General features: G+C 49.3%; 1 protein-coding gene across 2 annotated transcripts in view; it reads left to right on the top strand.

Moving 5' to 3' along the window:
- The window catches only part of LOC129693137 (uncharacterized), a 37,342-nt gene that overhangs the window by 5,780 nt on the left and 15,762 nt on the right, over positions 1–15,800 (top strand). For both annotated transcript variants that reach the window (XM_055629805.1, XM_055629804.1), the window contains exons 4-7: positions 2,562–2,710; positions 7,029–7,169; positions 8,457–8,602; positions 13,851–13,946. In XM_055629805.1, coding sequence (XP_055485780.1) covers positions 2,562–2,710; positions 7,029–7,169; positions 8,457–8,602; positions 13,851–13,946 — 532 coding nt within the window. The remainder of the gene's footprint in view (positions 1–2,561; positions 2,711–7,028; positions 7,170–8,456; positions 8,603–13,850; positions 13,947–15,800) is intronic.

Below are 15,800 nucleotides of genomic sequence, written 5' to 3'. Positions count from 1 at the left end.
GGAAGGAAGGAAGGAAGGAAGGAAGGAAGGAAGGAAGGAAGGAAGGACTCAAACTGGACCTTGAGAGAAGAAGATAGTGTTCATTTCTCTGCACTGAGGAGGAAGTGAGGGGGAGAAACAATCAAAACCAGTGAACAGGAAGGGGTGATCAATGGCTTGAAGTCGGAGGGAATGCAGAGCACTAACAGCTACCACTGCTCGGCCACAGAAATGGTGAAACTGAGGCTCATTACCAAGTGTGATTAGTTCATATACAGCTACTGCTTTGGAAGACTATACTGCAATATCCTGATTCCAAAGTTTATTCTCTGTGTGTATGTCTCTCTCTCTGTCTCTGTCTCTCCCTGTGTGTTGAGACAGCTCTGGCTGTGCCAGAACTCACTATGTAGACCAGGCTGGCCTCAAAGTCAGAGGTGGTCTTCCTGTCTCTGCCTCCCTGTGTGCTGGTGTTAAAGGTGTGAGCCACCACAACTGGCTAGGGCCTCCAAATCTAGAGGTTTATACCTCAAAGTCTTGAAAACAAGGGTTCTCCAATAGTCAAACTTACTGCTCTAGATGCTAATGGTGGAGACTATTGTTCTGGGCTTAACGGACAATCACCCAGCAGCCAGTCACAGCCGTACCTTCCAGCGTCTGGACTCTGAGCTCTTCAGCCCTGAGTTGACTCAGACTCTGATGCCTCACAGCCACCTGCTCTAAGTATGGCTCTGAGTTTTGAGGGTCAGGACCCTCAACTCCTGGTGGTTCTCTGGAACTCTCAGTTATCCTCGTTGCCACTATCAGGCTGTGCTGGCTAGTTTTATGTCAACTTGACACAGGCTAGAATCATCTGAAAGGGGGTAACCTCAGCTGAGAAAATGCCTCCGTAAGCCTGGGCGGCAGGCGGGCCTGTAGGACATTTTCTTAGATAGTGATTGATGGAGAGGGTTCAACCCACTGTGCATGGTGCCATCCCTGGGCTGGTGGGCTCAGGTTCTGTAAGAAAGCAGGCTGGGCAAGCCATGGAGAGCAAGCCAGGAAGCAGCACCCTCCAGATTCCTGCCCTGAGTTCCTTCCATGATGGACTGTGATGTGGAAGTGTGGGCTGAACAAACCCTTCCCTCCCCACTGTGCTTTTGGCCGTGGTGGTTCAGCACAGCAGTGGTGACCCTAACTAGGACACAGGGCTGGAAGCCTGGGCTTTTTGCCTGCCCTTTGCACAAGCTCAGCCCACTGTAGCTGAGCGGGTGGAGTGGGGATAGAGACACATGTCACCTCATTCAGCACAGTACCAGCCCTGTGGCTGAGACTCATGCAACTTTTCAATCTCAGCTAAGGGACAATTTGCCATCCTAGATCTGACTGACATGGCATTACCTTAAAAGGCCCTTAGCCTTCTGGATTTACCCAAGCCCCTTCGTGGCTTTATTCTAAGCTGAAGGAACGTTCCGTGCTGGTTGTAATTGCTGAAAGATGGCCTCATGCCAACCCCACAACTCGAGGAGTTAAGTGTTCTTTGTTTCCTTTCAGGCAGGGTTCTAACCATCACTGGTATCCTTGGTTACCACAAAAAATAACCTGTCTGTGCTGTCTCCACTTTGGAGCGGAGGTCATGGGACTGCAGATGATCACGTGAAGCCTAGTCCCCCAGCAGCTCCCACGGCAGATACCAGTTCACACAGTTCAGTTCGGAGCAAACCTTGGACTCGGGAATGTCTGGGACTAGGAGCAACAATGAAGTTATTATGGTTTCCTGCCTCATGCCAAAGAGGCCGTGCACCACACCTCTCTATTAAAAAAAGCACACGTGCAGGAGGCTGCAGTCCATCGTGAAGAAATCAGTATCTCGGGGCAGGGAGATGGCTCAGCAGGTCCAGCACTTGCTGCTTAAGCTTGATGACCTGAGCTGGGGGGATGGCTCGGGGACAGTAAAGGCACTTGCTATGCAAGCCTGAGTTTTACCTGCAGAACCTAGATAAAAATAAAAAGAGAGAATTGACTCCACAGTGTGAGCCTCTGACCTCCACATCCATGCCACAGCAGGCACACATCCCCCCCCCCCAAAAAAAAATACATTAAAAAAAAAATCAACATCCGCCATAGTCAGCGGAGGCAGTCCCTCTCAGGGGCTGTGTGGCTAAAGCCTAAAAGGGAGGCGTCCGCAAGGGTGACGTCTCCATGTGATCCTCTTCTCGTAAGGACACTAGATCCATAAAGTTGGGGTTCCTTCCAAGAACTCCTCATAACGCAGACTCCTGTCTCCACAGTACAGCCTTCTGAGCTGCAGCCTGAGCCTTCTAGCTGGCTGGGGTTAGCATCTCAATGTCCGAGCCGGGGAACCTGCCCATACCCTGCAGCCCACAAACGCAGCGTATTTCAGCACAGGGCTTCGAGTCTCTCACATGATTCTCCAATGATCATTATTCAAGAAAGAGAAAGGCCTGTGTTTCCACGCTACATTTCCTTGTAGAAAATCCTCTTGGAAGCCAACACATTGAGGTCGCTGATAGGCTTGTCTTGGGACTGTATGAAAACTCAGAGCACGGTGCCAGCTCCTATGGAAGTGTTTCTTAATCTTCCAGGCTTTGTTTCTGGAGCAGAAGGTGTACACAGCCTGCCCACTCACCACCTTGGAAATCCTGGACTGCAAGATGGATCTGTGGTCCCTGAGGCGGCTCGGGCAGGCGCTGAAGTTCAGCAGCTTGCATTTCCTGGTCCTCGATTACTGCAAGTAAGGCTGGATCTGGAGGTCTGCAGGCTGGGCCCTAGGTGGTGAGGGCCAGAGGAGGGCAGGGAAGGACCACACCCAGGGTCTTTGTGCCTCATCAAGGGAAAGAGAACTGGCTAGCCTTTCTCCTGGGCCCAAGGAAATGTTCGTGTTCCCGTTTGTTCTTTTAACAAATGTCTGATGAAGGTGAGGGTCTTAGTTAGGGTTTCTAGTGCTGCAATGAAACACCATGACCTAGAAGGAAGCTGGGGAGGAAAGGGTTTATTCAGCTTATATTTCGACATCACCAAAGGAAGTCAGGACAGGAACTCAAGCAGGGCAGGAACCTGGAGGCAGGGCTGATGCAGAGGCCGTGAAGGGGTGCTGCTTACTGGCTTGCTTCACATGGCTTGCTCAGCCTGCTTTCATATGGAACCCAGGACCACCAGCTCAGGGATGGCCCCACCCACAGTGGGGACAGCCCTCCTCCATCAAACACTAATTAAGAAAATGCCCTACAGGCTCGCCTACAACCCAATCTTTGGGGGGCGGGGGACAAAAAGAGGTTTGAGACTTGGCTTTTCTGTATAGTCCTGGCTGTCCTGGAACTTGATGTGTAGATCAGGCTTGCCTTGAACTCAGAGATTTGCCTGCCTCTGCCTCCTGACTGCTGGGATTAAAGGTGTGTGCCACCACTGCCCAGATCTTACACCCCAATCTTTTGGAAGAATTTCCTCAGTTGAGGCTCCTTCCTCTCTGATGATGCTAACTGTCATATCCGGTTGGCATAAAGCCAGCCAGTACAAAACGCAGTGCTAGGTGCTAAGGAAGGTACCAATAAAGATACTGTGCAGGCTAGTGTTTTGTCAACACAAGTAGACTCATTGAGGAAGAAAGAATCTTAACTGGGAAGATACCTTCTTAGGGTTAGCCTGTAGAGCACTTCCTTGATTAATGATGGCTGTGGGAGGGCCCAGCCCACCATGGGTGACACCAACCCTGGGCAATTGGTCCAGGGTGTTTAGGTAGGCTGAGCAAGCCTTGAAGAACAAGCCAGTAAACAGTGCTCCTCCATGGCCTCTGGATTAGCTCCAACCCGAACTTCCCTGGATGACGGACTACAGGTTGCTAAGATTAAACAAATCCTTTTCTCCCCAAGTTGCTCTGGTCTTGGTATTTTATCACAGCAGTAGAAACCCTAAGACAGACACTAAACACACACACACACACCTACACACCCCCCGATACAAACAAGCCTATTGACCCAAAGACGTTGTCCCAGTGGCAGAGTAGACAGGCTCTTTATCATACACAGTGAAGGTCGGAAACTCTGAATACTGCAGAAAATGCCCATTCATGTTCCGTGTCCAGACAATGGAACATGGCCCCTTCGGTGACTGGGCAGTCTTCACTGAGGCACCAGGGAAGGAGCAGAGCAACTGCTCTGAGAGCTGGGGCTTGAGGACATCAGGGGAGGGTCTGGGGTGAGAATAACGCCAGCAGAAGGTTCTCTCTTTTTTGCTCTCTCTCTCTCTCTCTGTGTGTCTGTGTGTGTGAGTGGAGATCAGTATTCTCCTTTCACAAAGTTTCCATGTCCTCACCATATGCAAAGCACACCGCCCTAATGAGCTCATTCATGTGTTCTCCCCATAGCCTCATGAGACAGGGGCTCACCCCACACCTGGAAGACTATTGAAGGCCACTCAGCTCTCGGGGATGTGAACCCTGACTGTCCCAATCAGATCCCGGATGCTAGATGTCCTGGAGTCTATCACGGTACCACCCACAGGCAACTTCAGGCTACTTGTGTGAATGAGAGGAAACCGCGGAACCTTTCTGACCTCTAACAAGATGATCTTGGCTTGGGAGGGATGAGTCTGGAACTCTTTCTATGCAGTCAAGTTCTAGGGGCCTGTACTTGGAGGGGAGACTGGATCTGTGCGGGAAGTGGAGCTGATTTTTGTGAATGAGAGGGGCAGTGAGGGGTGGGGATGTTTCACAACGTAGTCCACACTGGCCTTGAAGTTCTGATTCCCCCTTCTCAGCTTCCCAAATGCTGGGGATACGGAGTGAACTATTGTCCTGGATTGCTTTCTTTTTCTGTAATAAAGGCTAAGACCAACAGCAGCTCCCGGATAACAGTCTGTACTGGGAAGTCAGGGCAGGGACTGAAGAATAGAGCCTGAGACCAGGATCTGAAGCAGAGACCATGGAGGGAGGCTGCTGACTGGCTCGCTCTCACAACTTGCTCAGCCTGCTTGCTTGCTGCTGTTGCTGCTGCTATTGATGTCATCATCATCGTTTGAGACAGGGTCTCCCTGTATAGGCTCAGCTGACCTGGAATTTGATAAGTAGATCAGACTGCCCGAAGCTCAGAAATCCACCTGCCTCTGCCTCCTGAGTGCGCTGGGATTAAAGCGAGGCACCACCCCTCCTAGCTCAGCAGCTTGCTTTTTATATAACCTGCAGCCACCTGCCCAGGGATAGTATCACCCCAGGGATAGTATCACCCCACGGTGAGCTGGACTCTCCCAAGCCAAACCTTAGTCAACAAAACACCCCTACAGACTTGCCTATAGGCCAATCTGATGGAGGCATTTTCTCAGTTGGGGTTTCCTCTTGCCAGATGACCCTAGTTTGTGTCATGTGGACAAAACAAAAATCCAAAACAACAATCATAGCAACCAACCAACACGCACCCCCCCCAAAAAAAAAATCCTAGCCAGCACAACTCTCGTGTCCAGCCCTAGCCCCATCCCAACAATTCCTTGTTAATGATTTTTTAAAAGTTGAAGTTATTTTTTTAAAGATGTGTTTATTTATTTAATGTGTATGAGTGTTTTGTGTACACCTGCATTCCAGAAGAGGGCATCAGATTCCAGTATAGATGGTTGTGAGCCACCATGTGGTCGCTGGGGATTGAACTCAGGATCTCTGGAGGAGCAGACAGTGCTCTTAACTGCTGAGCCATCTCTCCAGCTCCTTTGAAGTTATTTCTAAGCCAGTGTGATGGTACATGCCTGTAATGCTGGTATGTGGAAGGCTGAAACAGGAAAGGCTCCTCCAGTTGGAATCCAGCCTGACCAAATAGAAAACTCGGGCTCAAAACAGCAACAACATCACTCTGTGTCACTCCTAGCAGCCCATGTTAACATCTCAGAGCTCAAACTTTGGCATTCAAAATTCCTGGCAGACATGGCATAAGCTCCCCGCTTTTTGGTTCCCCACAGTGTCACCCCTCCTATCCAAGGACTGAGGACTTTGCTCCTGAGTCACTCTGGAAATTAAACATTGCTCAGTGAGGAAGCCTGGTTACAGCAGGAGGGATGAGAGGCTGGACTCTCTCAGAGCCCTGCTGCAGCTGGTGGGGGGGCTGCACCATCACTGCCAGCTGTCCACATCATCACGTCCATCTCTGCTCTCCCTCAGCGTTCAGAGCCTGTTCTCCATCCTCTCTGTTGGAAGGATGTTTCAACCTGTCCTTTTCTCTCCTCACTTCAGACCCTCCTCCTTCCTTACAAGATTCCCTCCTCTTCAGGGTCAACCCTACACTACCCCTCAGCCAGCCCTGGCCCTAGAAACTCAAACTGGGGACCAGTAGAAAGGCTACTCCTAGCTGGCCTGGGGAAGACTTCAAGGTCAGCCATGTGGCATGAACAGAGGTCCCTGAAGAGCCCACAGTTTTCCAGAGAAACCAGGAATGTTAAACACGTAGGACTGATTTTCCAATGGGAAAGATGTAAAACCTGCTCTTCCACCCAGGATGCTGGGAATCGGAAGTGATTAATGGCCTGGTGATCTAACTTATCTGTTGGGCCAGACCATAGCAAGCTCCTACAACCAGGACCAGAAGTACCTAATAGTCTAATGGCCCTTACATTGTCTGTATAGCCCGAGGCTCCCTCAAACTCCTAGAACCAGACCAGAGGTGGCTAATAGCCCAAATGACCTCTACACTACCTGTATGACTGAGACCAGACCAGACCCTTAGGACTTTAAGTACTAGCTAAGGTAGCCTGTCTCTAGAACCCCATCTTCTTGGAAGAAATGACATGTACCTTGAGTTGAGTTTCCATATAATTATGATTTCTTGTGCACTGGGAATTGTAACTACACCAGGAAACTTTTTTTTTTTCCCCACCCAAATTATACTGTGTTTTAGATGTGCTAGGAATAAACTGTCTGGCATCCGACTCCCTGAAGTTTTGATCAAGGTTGATAAAGCCAATCTGAACCGAGTTTTCCTTCTCACCTCTTCACCGCCGTGACCACCTTGGCAGGATCCCCTCAGCCTGTGACATAGTTTAAAAGCCATGACGTTTGTTTTGTTGTTTCTTCTCAGGTTTGGACATGAAGAACTTGAGAATATCTTCTCAGGCCTGGAGAGCAACCAAAGGCTCCGAGTCCTCAGTCTGCGCTACTGTGGGCTGGGGCCCCAGAGTGGGCCAAGGCTGGGCTCTGTCATCAGCCGGAGCGCCATTTGGTGAGCTGGCCCAGGCCCCTCCCTGCTCACCCTATCTCTATTTTAACTCATTACACAATGCATCCTAGCGGCTGTTTTCTTTTTCTCTTTCTCCCTCCCTCCACCCGTCCCTCCCTCCCTCCCTTTTTTCCTCTTCTTTTCTTTCTTGATGAGTGTGTATGTTCATGTAGGTGCATATGCATGCATGTGGAGGCCAGAGGTCAGCTTCATCAGATGTCATTTCGAGAGCGTTCTTGTCTTGTTCTTGAATCAGGATCTCATGCTTGAAGCTCATCACATAGGCTGGGCCGGATCCTGGAGAGCTCCAGGAATGCACCTGTCTCTCTCCCCTTCCAGTTCTGGGATTAATCGTGCATCGCCATTCCTGTGCAGAGGGTGTTTCCTAAATTTTATTAGAAATTTACATCTCAGCCGGGCATGGTGGCGCACGCCTGTAACCCCAGCACTCGGCAGGAAGAGGCAAGCGGATCTCTGTGAGTTCAGGGCCAGCCTGGTCTACAAAGAGCGGTCCAGGACAGCTAAGGTTGTTATACAGAGAAACCCTGTCTCAAAAAACGAAACAAAAACAAAAAACCCAACAACAACAAAAAAAGAAAAGAAACATATATCTTTTTAAAATTTTGTCTGTATTGTGTATGCATACACATGCATGTATATGGCCCATGCATACATACATGACATGTATATCAGGTCAGAGGAGCACATGTATTTCTCCATCACTCTCTATTTTTTGAGACAATGTCTCCCACTGAACAGCAAACTCGGCAATGCAGCTAGACTGGCTAGCCAAGTTCCAGGGACCCACCTGTTTCTACCCCTCTAACGCTGGGGTAACAGGCACTGGTGGGCATGCCTTGCTTTTACATGGGTGCTGGAGATTTGAACTCGGGTCCTCTTGGTCTTATAGCAAGTGCTTCACCCACTCAGCCATCTCCACAGCCTGATGCCCAGTGTTTTTCTATTGGCTCTGGAGACTGAACATAGGTCCTCAGGCCTGCTTGGCAAGCCCTTTACTTACAAGACTATTTCCCCTGTTGTTGTTGTTTTAACTCCTAGAAGAAAGAACCTTTAGTGAACTCTGAGGACCTAGAGTGTCTGCTGAAGGAATGGTTTGTGCTTTTGGCACAGCAGCTGTTTGTGACATGGTCTAGTGTGTGTTCGCTGTAACTATCCGTCGACTGCATTGTGCTATAAATAACCAGTTACGGTATATCAGATGAAGATCTTAAATTCAAAGTTGTAGTGGGCCTGACAGCCAATGAGCAATGCTTTCTCCCTCTTCCCCAGCGATCTGCGCCTGGATGGAAATTATTTGCAGTGTTCTGGAGCTCTGGCTCTCCTTAGACCCATAGCAGACTATGCAGAGATACAGCAAAAGAACCAGCCTGCCTTACCATCATCACACGCTGGAAGTGCCCCTCAGCTTCCCCAAGGTGAGCCTGGGGCACCCCTGTTGGTCCCTGAAGGAGGAATCTGCTTTGTAACCAGGTGACCTTCTTCGTGCTCAGCCGAGACTCCCAGAGTGTGTGGGTGGCAGAATAATGGGTCCCAAAGGCATCTCTGTCCCCCAGAACTTGTGAATGTGTTCACATGACAGATGTCAGGTCAGCTCCAGAAGATGGAGCTGTCTCCTGGACCAGCCTAGTGACCTTTCTAAGAGGCAGGCAGCAGGGTGGGAGAAGACATGACAATGGAAACAGAGACACAAGTGCTCTGATCCGGAACACAGGTGGCCTCCAGTCTCCGGAAAAAGCAAAAAAGACATTTCCCCAAGTCTTCAAAGGAATCTAGCCTAAAGGTGTCTTTACATTTGTAGGATCCATTGCAGACTTCCACCTTAGAGCAGCAAGGTAACGAGCTTTTATCCCTTCAACACACACGCACACACATACACACATCACACCACACACACATACCACACCACGCACACACACACCCCACACCATACCCATACACACACCCCACACGCACAAACACGCACCCACTGACTCTATTTCCTTCAGTTTTGTGAGTTGGGGATCTTGCCATGTAGCCCAGGCTGTCCTCAAAAATTGTGCTAATCTTCCTGCCTCTCCCTCTGGAGTGTCGAGGTTACAGGTAGGTGTGAGCCATCACTGCCAGATTTTAAGCTCCTGTTCTGTTCAGCCGCTCGGCTTGTGGTCCTTTATCACAGCCATGAGTAGAAACTAACATACCGTAATAACGAGACCCATCAGGTTAGTAAAAGCAGTTCGAACAGGATTAAAGGATACTTCATTTCTGTGTGACACACACACCCGGGCCCCTCCATGGGTACAGCTGTCTGCAGAGTCAGCTGAGCTCACTGCAGCAGGAACTCAAGGGAATTTGCAGCTCTAGTCATCTATGGTCCCCATACCTAACTATGGTCCAGGCTCTCTGGCCTGGCTCCTGATGAGCTATGGTTGACAGGATTCATCGCATGTCTACCTTGTTGGGAGGCAGAGTACATGCCAGGATTGTGTGATTCAAAGTGAGAGCATGTCCTCACCCAGATAGCAGACAGACAGATCAGTCAACCATCTCCAGGCATTCCCCATAAGTGGCTTTTCACTTGTTTAACTGAAGCCTAAGGATGCATAGTTACGGTCCATTTTAAAACCGACTACTTTTAACGATTGGTTGTCTGCATTGAACGGCTAATAACACAGACACGGGTACACCTGTGTGTGACTCTGGATAATTTCAGGTCCTTCAACTTCAAAATGGACATGCCAATAGTTACCTTTGGTGTTCAGTAAGGGCTGAGCGACAAGTGCTTGAGGGACCATCACAGCAGGCTGAGTGTTCCCTAGGGGAAGAAAATCTTACAGCACAGTGAGAAACTCAGTTGCTCTATTTGCCGGGGAAGAAAGTGGACACGAGGAGCTGAGGAGAGATGCCCTTGGGGAGAAGAACGCTAGGAACCCGTAGCTGAGGACTGCCACCTGCTCAGGGACTTTGACAGGATGGGACTCACTCGGGTCACTTGAGCTTGGTAATTCAGCCAAGCTTCTCAGGGGAACTGGGAAACCCTGCTTGCCGTCACCGCCTTTCTCAGGCACTGATTTAATATTCTTGTCAAGAGCCGCTGTCCTAACTGTGAACCCTGCGCTGTCGGTGTGGGCTCAAGACAGCGATGTGAACTCGTGTGGGCCTTCACTTCCTAATGCTGCACATGTAGAAGCAATGTCTTGAGGGTTTAGAGTGCGTCGGGCAGGGGCAGGAGAGAGCAGTGGAGAGTGAAAAGAATGCTTGGGACGTAAAGCGGAGACGTGGGGGGGATCCCAACTCTAGTTGGCTCAAGTAGTTTCTGGTAGAGGGGAAATTGCAATTTACTATCAAAGGTTTTAAGGGCCAGCAAGATGGCTCAGCAGTAACGGAGCCTCACTGAATTTGAGTTCAATGCCGAGAGCCCACGTGGCGGAAGCAGACTGGCAGGTTGTCCTCCAACCTACACAGCTCATGCACGTACACACAGACACAAATAAACAAACAAACAAACAGTGATTTTTTTTTAAAGCTATGCATGGTAGCATATGCCTTTAATCCTAGTACTCAGGAGCCAGAGGCAGGCCTATATCTGTGAGTTCAAGGCCTTACCTGGTTTATATAACGAGTTCCAGGCCAGCCAGGGCTACATAGTGAGACCCTATCTTAAAAGAGACAAACAAACCAAAGCAACGACAACAACAAAAACAACTACATACATACATACACCAACAACAAAAAGTAAGTTAAAAAATCAGATAAAAATTCTGTATTTATTTTCCCAAAGAGGTGAGGAGGAGGAGGGGGGGGAGGGGAGGAGGAGGAGGAGGAAGAGTGTCCGAGCTGGTGGCCGAGAGTGCCTGTACTGCCATTCCCTGAGCAGCTCAGGATGGCAAATGCGGCTCTCATCTTGCGTTCAGTGGCATCAAAACCCACACGCCTGAGTGCTTTTCTAGGCTCCTTTCCTCCCCCGAAGCTGGCTCTCGTTCTCCTAAACTCTGCTTTTCATCCAGCTCACCACTCCGTTCTTCTGCATTAGTTTTTGTCAAGTGGCCATATCAAAATACCATAGGCTTGCTGGCTGAACCAAAAACAAACAAACAAGCAAACAAACCAATAAAACAGTCAGCTCCTGACAGTTCAGAGGGTAGAAGATCAAGGTGTCAGCCAAGGGCTGGAGGTGCAGCTCAGCCAGTCAGTCCCCAGCACCCCGTAAGCCGGGTGAGGTGGAGCGCGCACATCATCCCAGCACTCAGGAGGTAAAGACAGGAGATCAAGGGGTTCAGGGTCACCCGGAACTACATAGAGAGTCTGAGTCTAGCCTGAGCTATGTGAAGGCGTGAGTGCGGGGGGGGGGGGGGTTAGAACTCACCTAGCATGTGTGAGTCCTTGGGTCCTAACCCCAGTGTGGAGGAGAAACAGGAGGAGGAATAAAATAAAATTCTCACTGCAAGAGCTTGCTGATCACTTGTGCTTGCAGTGTCGTTCCTGAATAATCCCTGGCAGTCTGCTTGGAGTTCCGCCTCGAGCCACCGAAGGGAGGGACAGAACAGACTATATATATATATATATATATATATATATATATATTTTTTTTTTTTTTCCTGGCATATTTACCACTTGCTAGAAATCTCTACCTTAAAAAAAAAAAAAAAAAAAAAAAACCTTGCAGTTCTAATGAAATTTTAAAGTATTAACTTTAAGATGTACCCGACTGTGTACACAGCTTTCGGCAGTCACATAGGCAATCATGAGAATGTGTATGCGTGCACGAGTGTCCCTGTGTGCATTTGTGTGTGTGCCTATGCATGTTTGCGTGTGCGCATGTGTGTATGTGCGTGCAAGTTGGTGTGTGGGTGTGTGTAGTTGTGCATGCGTGCGTGCATGTGTTCGTGCAAGCACATGAGCCTGTGTGTGTGCGTGCCTGCGTGCGTGCCTGCGTGGTGAGGCTGGAACCCAAGGCTGGGCTCATGCTGATGGAGTATGACTTCTTTGTGAGGCTCGAGCTTAGTGCTCTCCTGACCTGCGAGCTACTCCCAAGCCCCAGCAACAGCTTCGTCGTACCCTTCCTTTCTTCACATGCACTCCTAGATGCCTGGGGCGCATTAGTGCACAAAACAAAACGCTCTCTGCGGGGAAAGCACTTCTTCCCAAGCCTGATGACCCCAGTTCAAATCCCCAGGACCCGCACGGTGGAAGGAGAGAACCAGCTCCCAAAAGTTGTCGTCTGACTTTAACAGGAGCATAACTGTGCACACACACAGAGAGAGAGAGAGAGAGACAGAGAAAGAGAGTGAGACAGAGATGACAGAGAGACAGACAGATGGGCAATGCTTTTTAAAGTAACAATTGATGTAAAACAAGAAAAAGAGGGAGGTATGGTACTGTGGAGTCTGAGAAGGAGGAGAATAGAGAACTAGTGTTTGCGGGCCTTCTTTGCCTGTAGGGGTACGTGTACGGTGAGTGTCCTGTGTGAGTGTGCAGCCACGCACGCTTCTGCTGGATCATGTGGTGGCCAGAGCAGGACATTCAGGTCTCTTCCTCTCTCGGTCTCTGCCTTACTCCCTGGAGAAAGGGTCTCTCAATAAACGAGACAGAGGGAACAGCCAAGGCCTGGGGTCTTTGTGCCAGGAGCAGAAGGCCCTGTCTACACCAGAGGGGCAGAAGGTGAAGGGACCTGGAGCTCAGAACGAACAGCGATGAGTGGGGCAAAGCCCTCCATCTGGGCGGGAGCCACGCGCTGGGGAGCCGATATCCTAAGCAAGAGAGGAGGTGGCAGGAGGGTCAGTCTGCATTGCATCATCCCAATTGCAACTGGGGTACAGGGACTAGGGAAGGAGGACCTAGCAGGGCTCTAGAGTAGGGATGGAACCCAGGCCGCATGCACGATAGGCAAGCACTCTACAGAATGAACTACGTCCCTAGCCCCGTCATCGATACCATACCTACACAGTCTTTTTTCTTGTTGGTGGTAGGTTTGTTTTTGTTGTTTGTTTGTTTGTTTGTTTCTGGACAGGGTTTCTCTGTGTAGCCCTGGCTGTCCTGGAACTCTCTCTGTAGACCACACTGGCCTAGAACTCAGAAATCTGCCTGCCCCTGCCTCCCAAGTGCTGGGATTAAAGTTGTGTGCCTGCTACACTGTTTTTGTTTGTTTTCTTTTGTTTTAAGATTTATTTATTATTTACACAACACTTTGCCCGTGCACCAGAAAGGCCACCAAATCTCAGTGTAGATGGTGATGAGCCACCATGTGAGCACTGGGAGTTGAACTCAGGACCTTTGGAAGAGCAGCCAGTGCTCTTAACCTCTGAGCCACCTCTCCAGCCCCCACCCTACACCGTTTTTAATATGTACCAACAAAGTGTATTCCTCCCTCCCTTGTTCTTAGTGATCCAGGAACGTGGAGCCATGGTTACAGGAAGCACCTGTGGCATGACGGAGTCCACGGGGGCTACGGGATGGTTCCCGGAGCCCTGCTTGGCCCTGCTTAGTGGCATGTTGACCTCTGGTCTTGCAGCAGAGAAATACACACGGTAGAACTGAAGAGATCCTGATGGTATTCAGCTAATTCTCTCCCAAGAGAAGTGCCCCTGCCCAAGTGTGTATAAAATGAAGACAATCAAACACCAGTATTGAAGTATGCAGAAACCTCTTCACATGACTCTAACACTGAAACTTCTTTTTTTTAACCAGTGCGCAGGGGAGGAAACTCAAGTCTGAGCCAGATTGTGAAATCTTTCGAAGCTTTAACAGTGAAAAAGACCTCACAGAAGAAAAGGAGGAAAGGAGGTATTTGGATGGCATTTCAATTATTCCTTCCACTCCCTTCACCTTCTAACTCACTCCCTGTGTGTCCCTAGCGCATAATTAGCCCAAACAAATGTTTAAAATCAAATGGAGAAAAAGAAGACTCAATGTCTGTGACCTCTCGTAAACCACCCAGGAACAGTTTCACCGTGTCTGCCAGAGAAATTCATCACAGGCACGTTCCATATTCCAAAAAAGCATGGTTTGGAACAATCCTTCCAGGGGCTGCCAGCGAGGCCTCAGAATTAGGGTTACGCAGAGTTAGAAGCAGGGTGACCATGAAGGGGCTTTGAGAAATCCCAGCTCAAGAGAGAGATGGGGAAGGGCAGAGAGAGAGAGAGAGAAAGAGAGAGAGACAGGGAGGCAGAAGGGGAAGAGGAAGAGGGAGACAGAAAGATGGAAAAACTGAACTCTAAGCAGGCTTCACGACTCCAGGAACCTTCCAAGCACTGAAATTCAGGGTTGCTGCAGCCCTAGACCCTGCTCCCGGCACTCCTATCCCAGCGCTAACCCACTGCAGCTCTAGCAGTGCAGAAGTACTGCTGGGTATGTCATGAACACAGCCTCCAGGAAGCAAATCCTGGGCCAGCCTGAGTCTGTGCTGCTGTGTCCCGAGCATCCAGTGGTTTGTTTTGCGTTTGTGGGTAAGACAACTAGTTGTTTGAGTGGAACCCAATCCCATTGAGGTCTTTCTTCTTCAATTTTAATCTGTTCTTATGTGGTTGGTTTTGTTGTGTTTTGTTTCTGTCCTTGAATTATATTTGAATCTTCTCTGTGAAATACTGCCACATTCGAAAATTATAAACTCTTGTGATCCAAAGCCACATAAAAATGTAGAGCAGAGCGTATGCCCTGGATCCCATTGCATGGTAGATTGAAGGACGAGGATAAGAGGTTCAAGATTATCCTCAGCTACAAAGCAGAATTTGAGGCAAACCCAAGCTACATGAGACCCTGAAGGAGGAGGGAAAGGAGAAGAGAAAGACGAAAGAGGAAAATATGAAGTAAGAAAGCACAGCAGGCCTGGTGCGCTGGCTACCATGAATGCAGTTTTCTCAGTGGGTAGTGCTAACAGAGGAGGCATTCAGTGTTTCCAGGTCTAAAGAAGTAGCCTTTGACGTGTTCTCTGGACCAGCAGAAGGGCACTGGAGACAAAGCTTTGTGAGTAAGCTAACTTAGGGTGGGAAGAAGAAAAAATAAAATGGATGAGGAAGGGCTTAAGTAGGAAGGAGCTTACCAATAGCATCCAGGAGCCCGCAGGTTTGGCTAAGTTAAGACAAGAGGATGCAGGAGACTGGCCGTTTGAGGGATGGATTACATTAAGGGACTTATAAGGCAGGCCAAAGGCTTGGATTTGGCCTAGCAAACAATTGAAGCCATTAGTCTCCTGAGCCTGAACCCAACGGAAACAATTTTCAGCTATTATATATGTTTATATTTTCAGAGATAACAAAACAAGCATCAAAACACCTTCCCAAAGGCAGGGCATGATGGCACATGCCCCATGAGGGAGAGGCGGGTGGAGCTACGGGAGCTCAAGACGAGCCTGGTCTACATAGAGAGTTATAGGCTAGCCAGGGCTACATAGTGACTTTCCCACACTGCACAGCTGCTTTTGCCATCATAGGAGGTTGCAGGGTAGATTCTGTTCCTTGACAGGACTCTACCTGTTTCAAAGGGGTCAAGATGGGTTGATCTGTGTCATGCTCCTGGATGGGACCAGATGGTTTCCATTTGGTCCTAATTGGAAACAGCCAAAATATTTTCTCGAACACCCCTTTGTGGGCGGGAGGATTTTTGGACCGATGTTTGGAAAGTCATGCCCACGGTACCCTG

The sequence above is a fragment of the Psammomys obesus genome, unplaced genomic scaffold (genome assembly GCF_907164565.1).
Source record: "Psammomys obesus unplaced genomic scaffold, mPsaObe1.curated_primary_1811, whole genome shotgun sequence".
Classification (NCBI taxonomy): Eukaryota; Metazoa; Chordata; class Mammalia; order Rodentia; family Muridae; genus Psammomys; species Psammomys obesus.
This window is presented reverse-complemented; position numbering and strand designations above follow the sequence as displayed.